This window comes from Gouania willdenowi, chromosome 19 (assembly GCF_900634775.1).
Source record: "Gouania willdenowi chromosome 19, fGouWil2.1, whole genome shotgun sequence".
Taxonomy (NCBI): domain Eukaryota; kingdom Metazoa; phylum Chordata; class Actinopteri; order Blenniiformes; family Gobiesocidae; genus Gouania; species Gouania willdenowi.
The window spans coordinates 6,779,977-6,799,488 of NC_041062.1; the positions used below are offsets into that span (position 1 = coordinate 6,779,977).

The 19,512-nt window shown below is 37.3% G+C and overlaps 2 protein-coding genes across 3 annotated transcripts in view; both read left to right on the forward strand.

The window, feature by feature from the left end:
- The first annotated feature begins 53 nt into the window (after positions 1 to 53).
- mmp21 (matrix metallopeptidase 21) lies at positions 54 to 17,365 on the forward strand. Of its 2 annotated transcripts, none has more exons than XM_028476665.1 (7): positions 54 to 477; positions 1,188 to 1,971; positions 3,672 to 3,811; positions 3,942 to 4,083; positions 5,162 to 5,419; positions 5,487 to 5,659; positions 17,279 to 17,365. In XM_028476665.1, exons 1-7 carry the CDS (start codon positions 340 to 342, stop codon positions 17,312 to 17,314), a joined length of 1,671 nt encoding a protein of 556 aa, XP_028332466.1. In that variant the 5' UTR covers positions 54 to 339; the 3' UTR covers positions 17,315 to 17,365. The 2 variants fall into 2 exon arrangements, with proteins under 2 accessions (XP_028332466.1, XP_028332465.1); XM_028476664.1 differs by lacking the exon at positions 17,279 to 17,365 and adding an exon at positions 8,454 to 8,843.
- Positions 17,366 to 18,582: 1,217 nt separating this feature from the next.
- The window catches only part of ctbp2l (C-terminal binding protein 2, like), a 144,295-nt gene continuing 143,365 nt past the window's right edge, over positions 18,583 to 19,512 (forward strand). Inside the window, exon 1 of the mRNA XM_028476132.1 lies at positions 18,583 to 18,706. The gene's annotated coding sequence lies outside the window, so the exon portion shown is untranslated. The remainder of the gene's footprint in view (positions 18,707 to 19,512) is intronic.

The following is a 19,512-nucleotide window of genomic DNA, read 5'->3' on the forward strand; positions in this document are numbered from 1 at the left end:
TATCCAACTGAAGTAAAAGTACTGTTGCTTGATTGAGTACAAGTGAAAAGTAGCTCAATTAAATAGTACTCAAAGTTAAAGTAACTTGTTACTTTCACCTCTGGAAATCATGGGCATTGTTTATTGAAGTGTGTGACCTGTGGAAAATCCTCCTGCCATACACAGTGACAATGCATTTAAAATTAGTGGAGCATGTAAAGCTCTCCAAAGGGAGGTTTACTTTTCACACACAGGTGGAGACCCTGAAACCTGTGAGTGGGCGTGGCCAAGGTCCATGGTCGGACTACAAAAGAGGAGCTGCAGCAGCTCTCATCATCATTGAATAAAACTCGATCCACGATGCTGACTTTAATCCAGCTGATCTTTCTGCTCGTCTCGACAAATGCCGAGAGACTTTTTCACAATCGGGACCGTTCAGACGTGGAGGTGTCGCACTCCCACCACGCGGAGGTCGTAGCAGACATGTACACAGCTCAGGTAAAAGACGTTAAACTGTGTGTAATATTTGAAGGTTTCATTTATTCACACAACTTTTTTCTCAGGAAATTTACTTTGATCCCCTGACATGTTTCGACTGTCAACTGCCAGTCTTCTTCAAAGGCATATGCTGGACACTTTGATGTTTCCTTGACTTTGGCGTAATAATTCCAGCAAAAATCTTTCACAAAAAGGTTTCATTTATGAGACAACTTTTTTCTCAGGAAATGTTCTTTAATCTTGCCAGTCTTCAGAGGCATCTGCTGGTCACTTTGATGTTTCTTTGAATCTTGGTTCTTTTTTTTTTTTTTTCAAAAAAGTTGTCTGAATAAATTAAACTATAACATATTATTCAAAAAGAGCTTGCTGGGATTGTTAAGCAGAAGTTAAGGACACATCAATGCGACCAGCAGACGCCTCTGAAGAAGACTGGCAGTTGACAGTCGAAACATGTCAGGAGATCGAAGTCAATTTCCTGAAAAACAGTTGTCTGAATAAATGAAAGCATTACATATTATTCAAAAAGAACTTGCTGGAATTATTACACAGAAGTCTTGGAAACATCAAAACAATCAGCAGATGCCTTCGAAGAAGACTGGCAGTACATTTTCTGAGAAAAAAGTTCTTATTAAAAAAGAAGACAAAAACACCTTGCCGGAATTGTGTTTTTTGGTCTCCGAATGTTTTCTCTAACTTGTATTCTGTTCCAGTTTTTTCTCTCCAAATATGGATTCATCAAGCCAGTGAACTGGGAGGACGTTCAGTCTGAGGATTCCGACCCGTTTATGAACGATGACCTTCAAGCTGTGATCCAGGAGGGAATCTCTGTTCCCAATCCAAGAGATGCCCCTCTAGAGGGTGAACATGAAAGCTATGATAGTGAAACAGAGAACCGAGCGTTTGTTTCAGCACTTGAAGAGTTCCAGAAGGTATCGGGCCTTCCCGTTACAGGAGAGTTTGACGATGCCACCAAGGCGGCCATGAACAAACCTCGCTGTGGGGTTCCTGATAAGGAGCTTTCCCTCAACGCCCAAAATGAACATGAAGATGATACGGAAATCGAAGATGAAACCGACAACAGCTCGAATGAAGCTCGTTTCGGTAGCGCGTCAACATCTAACGATACAGAAAGTCTTCTTAACGGAATTTCAACCAACAATACAATGACTTATTCATTACAAAACACCATGGATGAAGAAAATATAACAAACCAAATGTCCAATATGAGTGTGACCAGGGAGGAAGTATCTCACAGGGAGCGTCATCTGAAAAGTAGGAAGAGGCGAGACGTTGGCGGTCACATGGCCTTTTCTAAGACGGCGTTGAGCTGGAGGCTGATCGGAGAAGGCTACAGCAGTCAGCTGACCGTGGAGGAGCAGAGACACATCTTCAGGCTGGCCTTCAGGATGTGGAGCGAAGTGTCACCTCTGGAGTTTGTGGAGGATGTTCATTCGCCGCTGGACGATGTTGATATCAAGCTAGGCTTTGGAACAGGTACACAAATGGTTCCAAGTCAAGGTGTAAAAAAAAAAAAAATCCATTCTGTGGTGTATATATCGCAATATTCCACCGCGCGATTATTGTATCAATCCAATTGATTTCCAAAATGATTTTTTAATACTGTTTTTTGCAGAAAAAAACTTTTACTTGCGCTAAAATGCCACAGATCTAATGAGTTCTGGTTTGATTTTGTTCCAAGTGATGAAATTATATATTTATTTTTATTAATTAACACAAATATCCATTTATTTTTGTATAGTTTTCAATCACAAGTATTATTATTTTTTAATTAGTTATAGTTTTATTATTGCCACTTGAAAAATGTCGATTAAAAGCTATGATGAAACACCGAGTAGAAAAATTGGTAATTTTAACATCATTATGCCCTAGTTTGCACGTCCATGTATAAATTATATCTAACTTGATGGAAGGCACAGATAATTTCAAAGCAATAATTGACAGATAATATAATATCAATTTCTTTTTTGTGGAATTATTTGAAAGTTCTTTTGTCAATAATTATTATTATTTTTTTCGACTGCTATCATTTGATATCAACATGGAAAACCTAATGTATTTGTAAGAGCTGGGATATCTACATTTGAATTAGTTTATAATCTACACATTATTTCTATGTCTTTTTTACTTTCCCTGCAGGCCCAATATTATGCCGTAAAGCAGTGTTTCTTAAATGGGGGTACGCGATGGTACTACTGGGGGTACTAAAGAGACAGGAAAATTAACAAATGAAAGCATTAAAAATATGTTGTTTTATGTTTATTTTCAGTCAAAAACAATAATCGTGCGGCTACAAGCCACACATATACTAAAATTGGAACGATACAGAGAAGATTAGCATGGCAAAAACAATAATCATACAAAATATTACCAACAACTCACAAAACTACAACAAAAACACACAAAATAAGAGAAAAATATACTGAATAATAAAAAAAGAACAAATAAACTACACAACAAAATACACAAAATGACACCAAAAACACACACACTAAGAGAAAAATACTCATCATTACCAGCACCACACAAAACGATAACAAAGACACACTATATGAGAGAAAAATACACACGATCACTACAAAATACACAAAAATAACAGAGAAACACACAAAAAAACACTAAAAACACACAGAATAATTTAAATAATACCAAGGACTGACAAAAACAACATCAAAAACACACAAAATAAGGGAAAAAAAAATACTGAATAAAAAAAGAACAGACAAACAACAAAATGACACCAAAATCACACATGAAACACAAAATGATGCTAGAAATGATCTTGACCATGAACTGAAAATACAAGGGTCAGTCTTGGTTCCACAACAAGGGGAGATGATCAGAAATGATAAAAACTATAGAAATAAATCTATTCAGGAGGCACTAAATACTGTTTAATTCCACTTATTTACAAAATGAGATGATTGCGTTATTGCTCATTTATTCCATCATTACGCTCTATAGTGAGTTTTTTCCACAGAATTCTGAGCAAAATGTTCTAATCGGACAAAGGGGGGTACTTGAATTCCAAAGTTAGAGAAAGGGGGTACTTGAGCCAAAAACAAGTTTGAGAACCACTGCCATATTTGGGCCCCAAGTGATTTAAATGAACCAATGAAGGAAAACTCTTGTGTGTATACTATTGTCTGTTCTAACCTTTAGTGTGTTCTTTTTAGGAAGGCATTTAGGATGCACACAGAGGTTTGATGGGACTGGACAGGAGTTTGCTCATGCTTGGTTTCTGGGTGATATCCACTTTGATGATGATGAACATTTCACTGCCCCCAATGCAGGCAGTGGAATAAGCCTTCTGAAAGTAAGCAGCATGTAACACTAGATACTAGGTCAAAGCTTGATGAGTTTTAGAAAGTTATCAAAGCTTCAGAGATTGTCCTTTTTTTCTGATCTAGACGTGTTGTTTTCCCCTCCCTGTGTGTGTGTATAAGGTGGCTGTTCATGAGATCGGTCACGTCCTGGGTCTCCCCCACATCTATAGACCTGGATCCATCATGCAGCCCAGCTATCTGCCCCAGGAGGCTGGCTTTGAGATGGACTGGATGGACAGAAAGGCAATACAGAATCTTTATGGTAAAGCATCAGAGCGCCATCTGCTGTTTTTTTAGAAGAAGAAGTCTTTAAATCAACTTTAATCTCAGCAGAAGCCAAAAAAACTGGGCTTGCCTGATCCTAGGGCCACAGTATCAGAATTTATTTTACAATTATAATTAATGGACAATCTGAGCATTAATGCAGGAACAAATAAATATTTGTGTGTGTATTTTCCAGCCATGTTTGTATGTTTTTTGTATTGATGTCTATTTTAATTTTGTGTGTTTTCGTTGTTGCCGTTTGTGTTTTTGGAGTAATTTTGTGTATTTTTGTTGTATTTATCTGGCATTCTGTCTGCTTTTGTTGTTGTTTTTGTGCATCATGCGTTTTGTTTATTTTTGCTGTATTTTGTGTAGTTGGATTAATTTCTTGTAATTTTTGTTTTTATTTTGTGTTTATTTTTTGTATTTTTGTGTGTGTGTTTGTGTGTTTGACTTATTTTGTTGTCATTGGTCATATTTTTCTGTCATTCTGTGTATTTCTGTTGCGTTTTGTGTTGTTGGGAGTACTTTCTTGTATATTTGTTTTCATTTTGTATACCTTTTTGTAATTTTGTCTAGGTTTTCTTAGTATTGTTGTTGTCATTTGTTTGTTTTTTTTGTCATTTTGTGTATTTTTGTTGTATTTTTTGTTCTTGGAGTAATTTATTGTTTTTTTGTTTTCATTTTGTGTATATTTTTTGTAATTTTGTGTGTTTTTTTTAGTCCTTTTGTGTATTTTTGTTGTTGGAGTAATTTTGTTTTCATTTTGTGTATATTTTTTGTAATTTTGTATGTTTCTTGTGAGTCATTTTGTGCATTTTTGTTGTATTTTCTGTTGTTGGAGTAATTTATTATATTTTCTGTTTTCATTTTGCGTGTATTTTTTGTAATGTGTGTTTTTTTGTCCTTTTTTGTATTTTTGTTGTATTTTTGTTGTATTTTTTGTTGTTGGAGTAATTTTGTTATTATTTTGTGTATATTTTTTGTAATTTTCTGTGTTTCTTTTAAGTCATTTTGTGTGTTTTTTCTGTCACTTTTTTGGGGGGCTTCACAAAATAGTTTGTTTGTCCATACAGGGGGCTGCACAGGTCACTTTGACACTGTGTTTGACTGGATCAGAAAGGAGAGGACCACCTATGGAGACGTGGTAATACGCTTCAACACCTACTTCATGAGGGACAGTTGGTACTGGCTGTATGAGAACAGGAATAACAGAACACGCTATGGGGATCCAGTTTCACTACAGGCCGGTTGGCAAGGCATCCCCCAGGATGGGGTGGATGCCTTCGTCCATGTGTGGTCCAGAAATAAAGACGCTGCGTTCTTCTTTAAAGGTATTTCACTCACTCACTCACTGCAGCTGCAAATGTTCTGAATCTAAAGAGTGTTGCATGGTCTCAGGTGTTCAGTTCTGGAGGTACGACACTGAGAACGACCGGGTGTTCACACTGGATCCAGAGGGAAACCCCTACCCCAGGTTCATCTCTGAAGGGTTCCCAGGGGTCCCCAGCCCCATCGACACGGCCTTTTATGACAGAAGGAGCTCCCATATCTACTTCTTTAAGAACACTATGGTAGGACGTGTCTTATTGTCTCTTTTTTCTCTGATTCATACAAATCTGGGGAGTAAAAATCACATCTGTTTGAGTTAAAATAAAAGTCAGAGAGGAAATAAATACATAAATACATACCCAACAGCTACAATACACAAGATTTATTATTCCAGCAACTTTAATCACAGCAGGGGCCACATTATTAACATTCATTCTGTGTTCTTGCTGTGTTTGTGTGTGTTAGCAGTCATTTTGTGTATTTTTATTGTCATTTTGTTTTCCTGTTTTTTTTTTTTTTTTAATTTAATTTTTATTGTAGTTGTTGTTTTATGTATGTTTGTATAGTCATTTAAATACATTTTTTTATTGTCTTTGTTTCCTGCATTATTCTTTTAAGTATTTTTGTAGTCATTTTGTGTATTTCATTTTTGTTCTTTTGATTTTTTTTTGTAATTTTGTCTGTTATTAAGTGCCATTTTGTAGATTTTTGTTTTCTTTTTGTGTGTTATTTTGTTGTACATGTGTCCTTGGAGTCATTCTGTGTTTTTGGAGATATTTTGTCATTTTGTACATTTTCTTTTATTCATGTGTATCTTTGTAGTTTTTTTTTTTTGTGTGTATTTTTGATGAACTTTTGTATTTTTAAAATCGTATTTTACATATAAATATTGCATTTATCCATGGTTGAATCACGTATATGTATCGCGCGATTTAAGGTGAATTAGCGAGATCTTCTGAGTCCTCGCTGCAACAGATGCGCAGCAAAACCGGAGGCGGTGGGGATTGATGGACTGCAGATTGCGCTGAAGTTACGCAGCGGAGCAGTTTCGGTGCAGATACGCATCCAGTGGAAATCCAGGGTAAGGCTCTGCACAGCAAGGGGCTGTTTACGCACTTTCTAGAAGGGACAACGTCCTGAATGTGGTTAGCGACGTGACAAAATGTAGTCACACATTTCAGCTTTAATGAAGGGAAAAGTCAATAGTGGTAAAAAATGTTAGTGCCAGTGATTTCGTCTGGATTAAAATTGTTTCAGGGTTAGTCTTCCTCGCTGATCCGAAACCAGAACTCATTACCTGGGGCTTGTTTTCCGCTCCTGATGGTGGGCTCGTGAGGCCATGAAATCTTCGCATTTCTTGCGCCATATGGACGGCTTTGGTTGGGTTGGTTTCAGGAAAAAGATTTCAGTTCCTCCTGTTCTCTGCCTGTGGGAGTCAAAAACCTTTCTCCTTTTAGCCAGTAACTTTTGGCAGATTTTGGAATGTTTCTCCCGGTCTTTGGGGAACAATCGTCTTATACAGATGTTACATTGAACCAGATCAAATTCTGATCTGTAACCAGAACTCATTACCTGGGGCTTGTTTGCCGCTCCTGATGGTGGGCTCGTGAGGCCGGCGCTCCTCACTGAACCCGCTGAGGAAGCCTTAGAGGAGGGGGTTCCAGACTGCTGTCTGACGCCTGATCTCTGAGGTATGCGAGTGGAGGCTTCTCCAGGCTTGCCGTTGTTGGGCATCCGTGCATGTTGCTCCTTGCAGATTTTAATGTGTCTGTCTGCTGCACTTTCTTTGAACCTCCACTTACACAGTAAGGACACTGGATATAGTCTGGGTCATAGGGGTGAGGTGGGGGTGGAGACAGCGGTCTTCCATCCTTCATGGCTGCAGTGAAAATCTTTGCTACTCGAACAGTAGAAATGAAATCTTTGTGGTTCTTGCGCCAATTGGACGCGGCTTTTTGGTAGGTTCGGCTTTTGGTTGAGTTGGTTTCAGGACAGAGAATTCAGTTCCTCCTTGTGTCAAAAAGCTTTTTCTTTTTAGCCACTGACTTTTGGCAGATTTTGGTATGTTTTTCCCAGACTTTGTGGAAGAATCGTCTTTTACAGATGTTAATTGAACCAGTCACCCAGGAGGCTCTTGTGTCTGGGTTTGGGGTGCTTGTGTGAACTTGTTTGTTCGTTTGCGGTTAGTGGGGCCCTGCCCAACTGCCAATATCCATTCAATTGTTCCTGGTCCCACGTCTGTCGGTATAATGACCTGTTGGTTCAGGAAAGAAGACAAGATGATCTGTCAGTTTTATCGTTCCGCAGGCCGCATAAAGTCTGTGGAACGGAAAGCTGGAAGCCCATATTAAGGACATTTTTTGGTTATTTCTGTCGACGATTTGTATATTTTCTTTTATTTTGTATATTTTTGTAGCCGTTTTGTGAATTTTCGTAGTTGTTTTGTGTATTTTTTGTAATTTTGTATTATTTTTAAGGGTCATTTTGTAGATTTCTGTTTCATTTTTGTGTTTTGCTGTAGCCATTATGCATCTTTTCTTTTATTTATGTGCATTTTTTGAATTCATTTTGTGTATTTTTGTTGCCCTTTTGTATGTTTAATTGTCTTTTTTAAGGTCATTTTGGTTTTCTAGTGTGTATTCTTGTCCTTTTGTGTATTGTGCTGTGATTGCTGTGTTTTTTGGAGTACATTTCGGCATTTACTTAGTCTATAATAAAGAATTCAAACTTCAACTTGTATATATACTGAAGCTCCCATCTATCAAAAACCTTTAGGGACTTTAAGGCGTGTGTGTATTTCCTGCTGTTTCCACCTGTGATGTGTAATCTAGTGTTTATATGACATGTACGGTACATTTCCAGGAGGGAAAAGCCCTTGAGAAGCTGTGGCTGATTAAATGTTCCTCAGCCTTGTGGGGAAATGAAGAAACATATTTAAACCAACCAATTTGCTGCACCTCCTTTGTGATTTGTACGCGTGCAGTAATTGAATTGTTGTCTGCATAAGCAGAGAAAAACGATTATCCTCTCAAACAGGTGTATGCATTCAATGTGGGAGCCAACAGTTTGGCAAGAGGCTTTCCTAAAAACATTGGAGACGTTTTCCCTGCGTCGTCCAGCTCAGACCATCCAGATGGCCACCTGGACGCCGCCTACTTCTCCTACACCCACAATGCAATCTTTCTACTGAAAGGCACCCGTTTCTGGCAAGTGGCGGTCAGCCGTGAGCGGCGGCGGAGAGCCTTCCTCCCACGGTTCCGCCTCCTGCCGCACAAGGAGGTGGATCAGCACTGGTTTGACATCTGCAACGTTCATCCCACCGCTCTGAAGATGAAAAACTGAGAGCACAGCTGCTGCTCACATCTGTATCTGTGATTTTTGTTGTTATTTATCAATTTTTTCTGTAATTCTATGTATTTCTGTTGGTTTTTTGTGCGTCACGAGTAATTTTGTTGTATATTGTGTTGTTTTTTTTTAGTCATCTTTGTTGTCATTTGTTATTTTTTCTCTCAGTCTGTGTATTTTTGTTGTTGTTTTTGTGCCTCATGAGTCATTTTGTTGTATTTTTAGTTTTCATTTTGTGCTTATTTATGTTGGTTTAATCATTTTAACTCATTCTGATTATTTTTGTTATATTTTTCTGTAATTCTATGTATGTTTATGTTTGTGTGGGTTTTTTTTGTAGTCTTGATGTCATTTGTAGTTCTTTGTTAAATAATCTTGTGAATTGTTCTTGTAGAAGAAGTGCTGCTTTCATCTGTATCTGTAGCTAGGGAACGACTGGTAGAAATATTCATAATTTAAGACAAAAACAATTCTACGTTTTGTTTGCTAAAGTATTTTTTTATCTATGAAAAGCTGCTCTTTGTATCACTGTCTATCACTTTGAAATGTTTTAATGCACAACAACAAATGAGAATATCAGTTTGTAACAATATTTAGTGCGAATTAAAGAATAAAACACATTTAGTCAATCTTGTCTTTTTTCAAGGCCTTTAAAAAAATCAAATTCTTAATCCAGGGTTTTTTAACCTTTGGGTTGTGACCCCATGTAGGGTCGCCTGAAATTTAAATGAGGTCGCCTAATATGTCTAGTAATTAATAATATATATATATATATATAGATATATAAGTTAAAAATACTATGTCAAGGTTTCATTTATTCAGAAAACTCCTTCCTTAGGAAATCCATTTTGATCTTCTGACATGTTTCGACTGACAACTGCCAGTCTTCCTCAGAGGCGTCTGCTGATGGCTTTGATGTTTTCATTTACGTAAACAGGTTGGGGACCACTGTTTTAATCTAATCAATTATTTCCTGAACATGAATAAAATATATTTGTTCACGAATAATCATGTCTGAGAAAAATGCTAATTAATATGCATTAAAAGACAATTTTTGCTAAATATAGAGTTTATTCCAGCTACAGTAAACAATGCAAGGCACCAGTATGTTATATTTTCCCCTGAAAAAAAAATCAAATAAATAAAGGTATATTTAACATCAAGGCTGAACAACAGGGAACACCACCCACTGTGGGTTATATCATCTCAACAGGCTTTTACTTTGAAACCTTTACTGCAACTTTTTTTTTTTTTTTAAATCACTTTATACAACTGCAAACTTGCCAAATGTTGAGAAAACTGAAATAAACATCTGATCAGTCTCCAACAAACCAACCCTACCAACCGGATCTGCATCTAAACATTGTCATAATGCAGATATTAATGAATTAAATAGTTAAAGGTTTGTTTTTGGGCACCAAGCAACTTAGTAATGGTGACCAGTTAAAGTCCCTATTTGTTTTTTCACAATTATTCCTCTTACACAGCACAGCAGGCATTTGGCCTGATGTGAAAATGAGTTTCATTTATAACAACCTGAAGGGGCTGGAAAAAGAACTACTAGGTGATCCATTTTCTTTGAACACCTCGTGAGATGAAAATAATGATGATATAAAAGATTGATAAAGGTAAAGGAGCTTGTTCACACACGTTTCCTTCTATTGTAATTATACGATGCAGGCCACAAAAACAGTTATCGATTCAGTAATCAATATGCTGCTACATGAATACTTTTATTAATTCAGATTACATTAGCAACTGAAGCCCCTGGTGAGCATGAATTAGCTGCTGTATAGTGTTGAGCTGCAGGCGCTGTGTGGGCTAGGTTTATAAAATGATGTAAAAATCAATGGCAAGCAAAAGAAGCAAATATAATGTGATGAGATGATGAGTTGGTGCATTTATTTCTTTGCAAGTATCTAACATGAGTCTGGTTTTAGGTTTATAAAGAGTAATACTGTAGGACAGAGATGGGCAACTTGCAGTATTTATAATATTGACCAATCTGAGTTTTTTTTCCTTGTATTTTTGTTGTGGTTTTGTCCATTTTTATTCTCTTTTTGTTTTTATTTTTTTGTTTTTTGTACTATTTTTCGATCGTTTTTTGTATTTTTGGTGATGGAGAGAATAATTTTCTGTATTCAAGTTTTTGGAGTCATTTTTGTTTATGTAATCTTGTGTATATATACAGTATATATATTTGCATTTACTGTGTGTGTGTGTGCGTGCGTGCGTGTGTTAAACGTTCATACTTTGATTGTTCTCAAATAATTTAATACATTAATGAAATGCAAATACAGAAAAGCATAATATAAAGTGTACAATGTGAGTACTTTAGGTCTATGCTTAGTCGTCTGATTTTTGAGTTTACAGGAATCATTTTTGGGATTTTATTCAAAGTATTTGGTGAACCTCAGATTAGCTTTACTACAAAATAAACTTTTTAAAATAATTTGTAAATTTGCAAAGCATGTTTAAACTCAAATATGATTTAAATAAATGATGTGCTTGCCAAGTGATAAACTTTTTTGTGCTATATAAAATCAACCACTAGATGGAGACCTTAGCACACACCTTTAGCCCTCACGTGCTAGCATTTCCGCGGGAAGTCATCTCTAGGTCAATGTTGTGCTTTATTTCTTCACATTTTCTGAATATTGACTGTATGTGATGGACTTTTTAACCAAAAACTATTTCTTACACTTGATTGCAGCGTTTTTTGCCGAAATGTTAACATGTGAGTGAAAATAAGAGTTTCTCTACTCTCACGGTCTGTTTCACCATTTTAAATAATGGGAATTTGAAGTAGCAGTTACACTGAGGTACAGACTGCAGATTTATTCCATCCTTAACAAGTTAGAAATTCAAACTTTCCTGAAAAGCGGATTGTGAGTTTAAAGCCTTTGTCAGCATTAAATGAGAAGCACCGATAACAAGGCACTGGTTTGTTTGGAGTCGATAAAAAAAAAAAGTCTTTTTTCACCTCAAAGACAAACCTAAATACACATTGGAAGACACACACACATGTATAAGGTAACGAATGTAAAAACTCGGTCTCTGTTTCAAAGCATAGGCAACATATTTTGAACATTTAGCTCCCTTTCCTCACATTTGGCTATTTTTTCCTTCATTTGAGGCAGAAATTCATGTAAAACAGCATGTTGTCATTGTTAAAAATGTGTACACATGAAAAATAAATTTAATGTTAAATCTAAATCTAAATGTAATATCTAAATTTAAATGTAATATCTAAATCTAAACATTAAATCTAAATGTTAAATATAATTCTAAACATTAAACCTAATTCTAAATGTTAGCTCCAAATGGTAAATGTAAATCTAAATATTGAATCTTAATGTTTTATCTAAATCTAAATGTTAAATCTAAATGTTAAATCTAAATGTTGAATCTAATTGTTATATCTAAATATCATATCTAAATCTGAATGTTAAATGTAAATCAAAATGTTAAATGAAAATGTTATATCTAAATATAAATGTTATATCTAGATTTAAAAGTGAAATCTAAGTTTTATATCTAAATCTAAATGTAAAATCTAAATGTTATATCTAAATCTAAATGTGAAATCTAAATTTTATATCTAAATCTAAATGTTAAAACTAAATATAAATGTTGTGTTTAAATCTAAATGTTATATCCAATTCTAAATGTTAAATCTAAATGGTATATCTAAATCTGAATGTTAAATGTAAATCTAAATGTAAAAGTAAAACATGAGCTAAACATGAGAAAAATGTGCTAAATCTGAGGAAAGTGAGCTAAATGTTGAATATTTGTCCTCTACGAAACAGTGACAGTTTTTACATTTGGCACTGCATACATATGTCCTCATGTATTCCTTCACTCTCTTCTGTCTCTCCTGGCAGTTATTTATGCTTTAGGAAAAAGGGATTAAAGCAGAAAACACTGTCTTAATTTCAATTTCAAATCAGTGTTTCAAAAGCTCAATCAAATCATTTGGAGCGATGTGTTGTTTATAAAGGGGGCGTCTGCTTTTGAGGAGGTAAACGAGATTTACGATTCAAAAACACAAGCTTCCATGTGGTCGTTAGACGCAAAATCCCAAAAGAAGAAGAAAAAAAATAAGAAAGAGCGCTGTCAGAAAACTACATTTACCCCGTTTTCATTTACATTTGCCCTGTTTTAAATGACAGAACCAAGACGTCTCTCACTCTTCTAGATTGACTGTGCAGACACGAGTTTTTATGTCTAATGAATATAGCACCGTAATTGCATGTTTGCTCTTGAGAATATATACAGTGTATCAAACAAGCTCATTTGATGGAAGAATCCAAGTCATGAGCAGTAAGTCATACTCAACCGCCCCATGATGCATTGCGAGTGGAATAAAATGTTTTTTACACTTTTATAAATAGGGCTCTTGTTTGTTTGAAGTTAACCGCAAGTTTTGTCAGTAGCACAATAGCTGCTCTCCAAAAATATCCGAAATGTCAGCATGAAATGTGTTTTCGTGATGTTGATGTTCTACTTTCTCTCTTCAAATTTTTTCAGAACTTTCACGGTTTTGTTGTTGTAGGTTCCAAATGCATCTTGGGAAACTTGGAAGTATACTTCAGTGGGAACGGTCACCATACTAATCATAGTTTATAGTAGACAGTTTATACTCATTGAGTTTTTAGTGTATAGTATGGAGTGTACCATTTCAAAAACAGCCAAAGACAGTTCTTAGCACTTTTGAAAAATATTACTGCCACATTAGAAATCAAACAACAAAGGAATGCGGAGTGTTATAAGGAGATTTGGAGCATCCATCTTCCTGAAGCAAAGTCTCATGGGTTGAGATTTCACAAGTTACGAGGCTTTAAAACAACCTTTAATGGACACATGTTCAAAGTGCAATTACACTTTGTCGAAATTTTAGAAATATTGCTTTTATTTTGCGAAAAACTGTAATGGAAACTCGTCTACTGTCAGATCTCTTTTCCTAAATAGAATTCCATTCATAGTTTGGTCTTCAGCTCCTTCCCATGTAGGTCACACCTTATTAAGGCAAATTTAAAAAGTTCTTGCCACGACTCTGTTTAGAAATTGAGAGGGAGGTCCCCTGTGTGCATGTGTGTCACGGATTTTAAATGGTGCCGTTTCACTTTCACCTCCTTTTTTTGTGTGAGTGTTTCGTTTGATCTAAATGAGAATTTGGAGAAAGTGGAGCAGGTTGTGAAGGAGCAGTGAGAAATCGAGACTGACGTTGCCACCTCATCACCCTGAAATTGTGCAGAGTAGTTGTGCCAGACTCTTTGTTTGGAGATTAATGTTGCGTCAGTCACATTCTTTGTATAAGGGACACTGGCCAAGCTGCATGGTGAAACCTAGCTACATCAAAAACACCCATTTTGATGCTGAGAAAAATAGCAGAGCTGCATTTGGGAGAGAATCGTAAATGTATCTGACATGCATGGGTTATAAAGGATTGATATTCTGCCAGTCAAAGCTTGCCATTTGTGGCATCATCACCCTGGGTTTTAACTTGTGTTTTTGTATGTAGGTGGATTGCGAGTTCCTTTTTGTCGTGTTGTGTTTTGCACACACAGTTCTGAAAAAGGAGGCCCCTCTTACTCTTTTTCCCCCTTTTCTCCAAGCTTTGCTCGGGGGCATGACACATTTCTGAGGGGCTTTGGATCCCCTGGTCTGATAATTCCTTCAATTATTAAATGGTTGGCTGACAGTTGAAGTGAGGCCATGAATAAAGCAAATCTGTGGGCATTACAATCTCTGGCCCTACCACTACTCTGTTATCCATATTTCCTTCCAGCTTGTCCTTGAAAACGCAGCTCTGCCCTTGGAAAAACCTGCAGATTCTTGATTAAACAGGTTAATTCACACAAAAACTTTTATTGTAAAGGACTTGATTTATATATATAGCTCTTTTCATGGCTTCACTGAAGTAGTCCCAAAGCACTTTATATCAACTCATTCCCCCACCAATGGGACTGAGCTGCCATGCAAGGCGCTGTTCAACCACTGGGAGCAACTTAGGGTTCAGTGTCTTGCCAAAGGACACTTCGACGCATAGACAGGTATAGACTGGGCTCAAACCCCCAACCTCTTGATCAGAAGACGACCCCTCTACCACCTGAGCCACAGTAAATTTTGTAAGCAGTGTTACGTCAAAAGTACTTCAACCAAAGACAGACCTCACAAGGGGGAAGATTCCATTAAATTTTAAAGGGCACCCAAATCAATTGATTCTGGATCAAGATCCAGATCTCTCATCATTGGCGAAATTTCAAAAATTCATGTCTCGGTTCGTAATTAATTGATCTTTATCAAATTTCACTCCGTTATGTCGGATTGGTTCCATCCCACCGATTCGGATTGCGCATTTCATTGCGATTTTTCCCAAAATATGGGGGTGCCTATACATTTGGACCCACTGTACCCACTGTTTCTGTTTCTTTTATTTCTGTACTTTTCATTATTTGTCTTTTGTAGGCCCTGATTCTTTGTTGCTTTGGTTTGAACACTCACACAACTATTCACTGTTTCAATATGCCGTTTATTTTAGCTCTAAATATCTACCTGACTCCTTTACTGCTTATCCCCAGACTTCTAAAGTCCCATTGAAGTTATTTCAGAGTAAAGTGAGATAAGTGAGTGTTGTTCACCGTTCATTTATATTGTAGAATAAGTTGTTTAGGTTACCAAATTTTGATTTCCAAAAAAGAGGCCACTTGGGCTGACCTCAGCATACTGAAAAAGTATACTCAACGTTTTCTTGAATTTACCTTGTAACGGCAAAATACAATGTAGCAGATAAATAAGTTGTTATTGTCCTTAAACTGGACACGATACTGGCTATAAAGAGCAACTCTTTAGCTTTCAGAAACTGGTGGAATTTCTCAGATAAAGCAAATATAAGCGGAGTTAAGTTGTTTAAACTAACGTGTTCCCGAGATGCGTTCAGGTCCCCTGGGAACCCCGGACAAATGGATTAATTTATAAGATATCACAGAGTAAATCCAGACGTATGGTCATCCTAATGTTGTTGATGGTGGAGAATACAAAGATTTTATCGCTCTGTTGTCGTGCGGTAAACGAGGGACCGTCGGAAAGTTTATTTTTGTTTTCAAAAAAAATGATATTCGAGATCAATTAAACAACATCCCGGTCTACAGCCCAGAATAAAACAGCTTAGTGACGCCACTGGACTGAGACACAGACTTCTTTCTCCGGCCACCTGAATGTGTGCTTAGTCTGCAAAAACTTGACTTGTGACTGTAAAATAAACTACATAGAAAAAGACCAAATCTTGTCATCTGTACTCAGAGCTGTTCAATTAAATGAACCGGGAAGAAGGTAGAGAAAATAACTTACAGTGTGGTTATTAATGATCATGGTACCATGATCAGGATCATTCATCCAGATACCTGCCAATATCTGGCAAAGAGAATATTTACAGGTCGACCCCTGAGGTGTCGTTTATCCAAGACATGCGGTAAATACATTTCTGCACTCGCTCTTTGTAACTAGTCAGCCCCAGTGTGTAGCATCTTGCTGGTGACTGAAACTCTGCTTGTGATTAAAGGTCGCAGTGACTCTATCCTCCAACACTGTGCAGTCAAGTGTAGGAAAAAAGGCAAAGGGGTGCCGTGCTTCACCCTAATGAAGTTGTAGGTCTTGTTGCTCGCTGCGCTCTGTTGGAGAAACAAAGCCAATCACTGCAAGAGACGCCCCAGATTGCTCCAACAGAGGGACCAGGTGTTTGTTCTCTTTGCCTTTCCTCTTGTTCTCCTCTTTTCCACCGAGCACCTGTCTACAACCATCTGCACCTGCTGTCTGTATTAAGGTGCAGCTCTCTCTGGATCTACAGAATGATGGCGCACTTCACTGTGATAGAGGCTCACAGAATAGCTTCGCAAAATATTATGACCAACTGATTTATAAAGGTTGGGATTGAAGTTGTGATATAGTATCAGACATGTTGATTTATTGCAGTGGTTTGTCCAACACATTCAACACAAGGGGAAATATGTTGAGATCTGGGGGAATTCTGAGCTTAGAAAATCCCAAACTTAAAATCCAATCAAGCATCTGCTCCTGAGAGGACATTTGAATGACTTTTTCTTACAGACTAGTGCACAATGCCACAGTCCCCTGTCCAAAAGGATTCTTTATATGAATCCTAAAGCGGTTAATAAAGTACTCTAGGATTCATTTGTCCGGATAGTCAATCTCGTTGGACAGTTTGAACACCCAAACAAAGTCTAGAGTAGATCAGGCAAGGTAATTCTAGAGTGATTGAATTTGGTCATTTCCAATCGAAGTCTGGAGCGATTCAGGTGTGCGACCAAACACGATAAGTGTCCAAGATGACTTAGGCTGGAGGACTGCGGCCATGGTGCGAAACTAAACAGCAAAACTATTAAAAACACTTCAACTTGTTGCTGATCCGTTGTTGAATGCTGTAAAAGAACAGACGGAGAGCCAACCAATTGATAAAACCTTCTTCTTCTCATTTCTGTTTATCTGTCCAGAGAAGTCTTTACTGCAGTAATGGTGCCCCCAAGTGACTAACTGCACCAGAGGCTCCATTCAGCAGAGGGGTGGACTCGAGTTAGATGACTTGGACTCGAGTCACAAATTTGATGACTTTAAACTCGACTTGAGAAAATCACAAAGAACTTGCAACTCGACTTGGACTTGAAAACAACTGACTCGTGATTTAACTCAGACTTAAGCCTGTTGACACGGGAAGACTTGACTTTATACCTTTCCATGACAAAAGATTTTTATAAAACACAATTATTATTAGTGAGCAAAAAATCTGCTCAAACCCCTGCGGGATGGCACTCTGCCATTCGAAGGCAAACATGACTTTGATTGACAGGTCCACTTTTAAACAAACTGACAGCCAATCAGGAAGCAGCTCAAAACATCTAGCAGAGGAAATTATTCCAAGAATGATATCTTTTAGATTTAAAGATTATCCCGTGATTAATGATTGCTCTGGAAAAATTAAATCTTGTTCTATTTTTCAGTATGATTAATGATTGTTTGGTGATAAAGGAACTGTGGACATTTTAAAATCTAAAAAGATTCTTGTTTGATTTGTTTATAAAAACATTATGTCAGGTTATATCAATATTTTTTTGACAATTATGTACTCTATTGTTTTTCAGTTCAATGACCTTTCTTTGTAAAATAGCACGAGCTGTGGTACATTATGAGCTCATGACTTAAGAAAATTAAAGTTGAGGACTTTTGACTTGACTTAAATGTCTTGACTAGGGACTTGACTTGGAACTTTAGTGACATGACTGGAGACTTGAGAAGCAGTGACTTGTTCCCACCTCTGCCTATCAGCCCAAGTCCAGGACTTTACCAGTGTGAAAGCAGCCTAAGGTAGGAAAAAGTTTCTTACGATATCACTGGATTACTCAAAAAATGTAATATCGAGCAATAAACTGGGATAATTATCTGCTCCAAATGAACTCCACACTGAAAGTAAGGCTTTTATGAGGCAGAGGTGCTAACCGCTGCACCACGGTGTCATAAATCACTGAAAATAAAGCAAAGCTGAGCTTCTGTTATCCCAGCAGGAAGCTCAACGACTTACTTCACAGCAGAGAAGGAGATTCTGATTCTTCAATACACAATCGGTTTAACCCACCGCTGTGTGCAGACGTGTGTGTGTCACACGGCTTTAGGCGTGTGTTGCATGCATCTATTGGATTCAGCCTCTGTCTGTTTCACTCCTGCAGTGCCTCATTGTTGTCTCATTTTAATCGTCTCACCCACTGACTCCTGATGTATTTGGTTCACAGGAAGGTCAAGGACAAGCCAAGAGCTCCACCCTCGTACAGAAATATGTCGATAACTCTGCCACACGCGCGCCCTGAGGAGAAAGTCAGGTCTACTTTCCATCTGTGATCTCAGGGATCAATGAAGACTTCATTATAAGGGTAAAAACCTCAACTTTTTGGCTTTTTAATCTCAACATTAGCTAATCCTGTTACTTTATTGTTATTCTGCCGTTTTCTTCCGTCGCAGAATTTTTGCGCGTTTTGACTCCTTCAGTGTTTGACTGAATTTGACAAATAACATATCAAAATGTGTCAAAAATTCAACACAGGGGTGCTTGTACTTTTTTTTTGTTCAAATATTTCCCCATTTATTTCAATTAGGAAGTTCATCCTTATCAACGTTTATTTCCCCCCAGCTTTGAACTAGAGCTGTTCAGCCATTCTTCAACAGACTTCAACCATTCAGTGTTTAAAATATTCAACAGTCTGTTGTCTTTCAAGTGTTATCTTCAGGTTTTCTCTATTTTTGACAGTTTTTGACCTATAGTCCTGCTACTGCGGTGACTTTTCAGCTCCGATCTCATTTTTAGAGTGGAATGGATGGATGGATGGATCTTCTGAATTCTGAAATGCAAATATTCTAATTTATTTTGTTCCCCTCGTGCACAATTGTTTATTAACTGTGAGCTACTTGCACTCCAGACCGGAGGTGCAGGGAATGCAAAGCACAAAGTTGGTTCAAATGTATCTGAGCAGTTCTTCTACCTTCTGCTACCATCATCTGTCTTTCTGATAAACAAATGCAAGACAAAAAAAAAAAAAAAATCCCCTTTGTTAAACTGGCGTCGGCTGCTGCATAGTAATGAAAGCAGGTGCTGCCAGAGCGTGTGTGTCCACTCCAGCCAGTAATGATCCCTGTGTCTGCGAGGAGGACAATGTGAAAAGAACATACACACACACACACA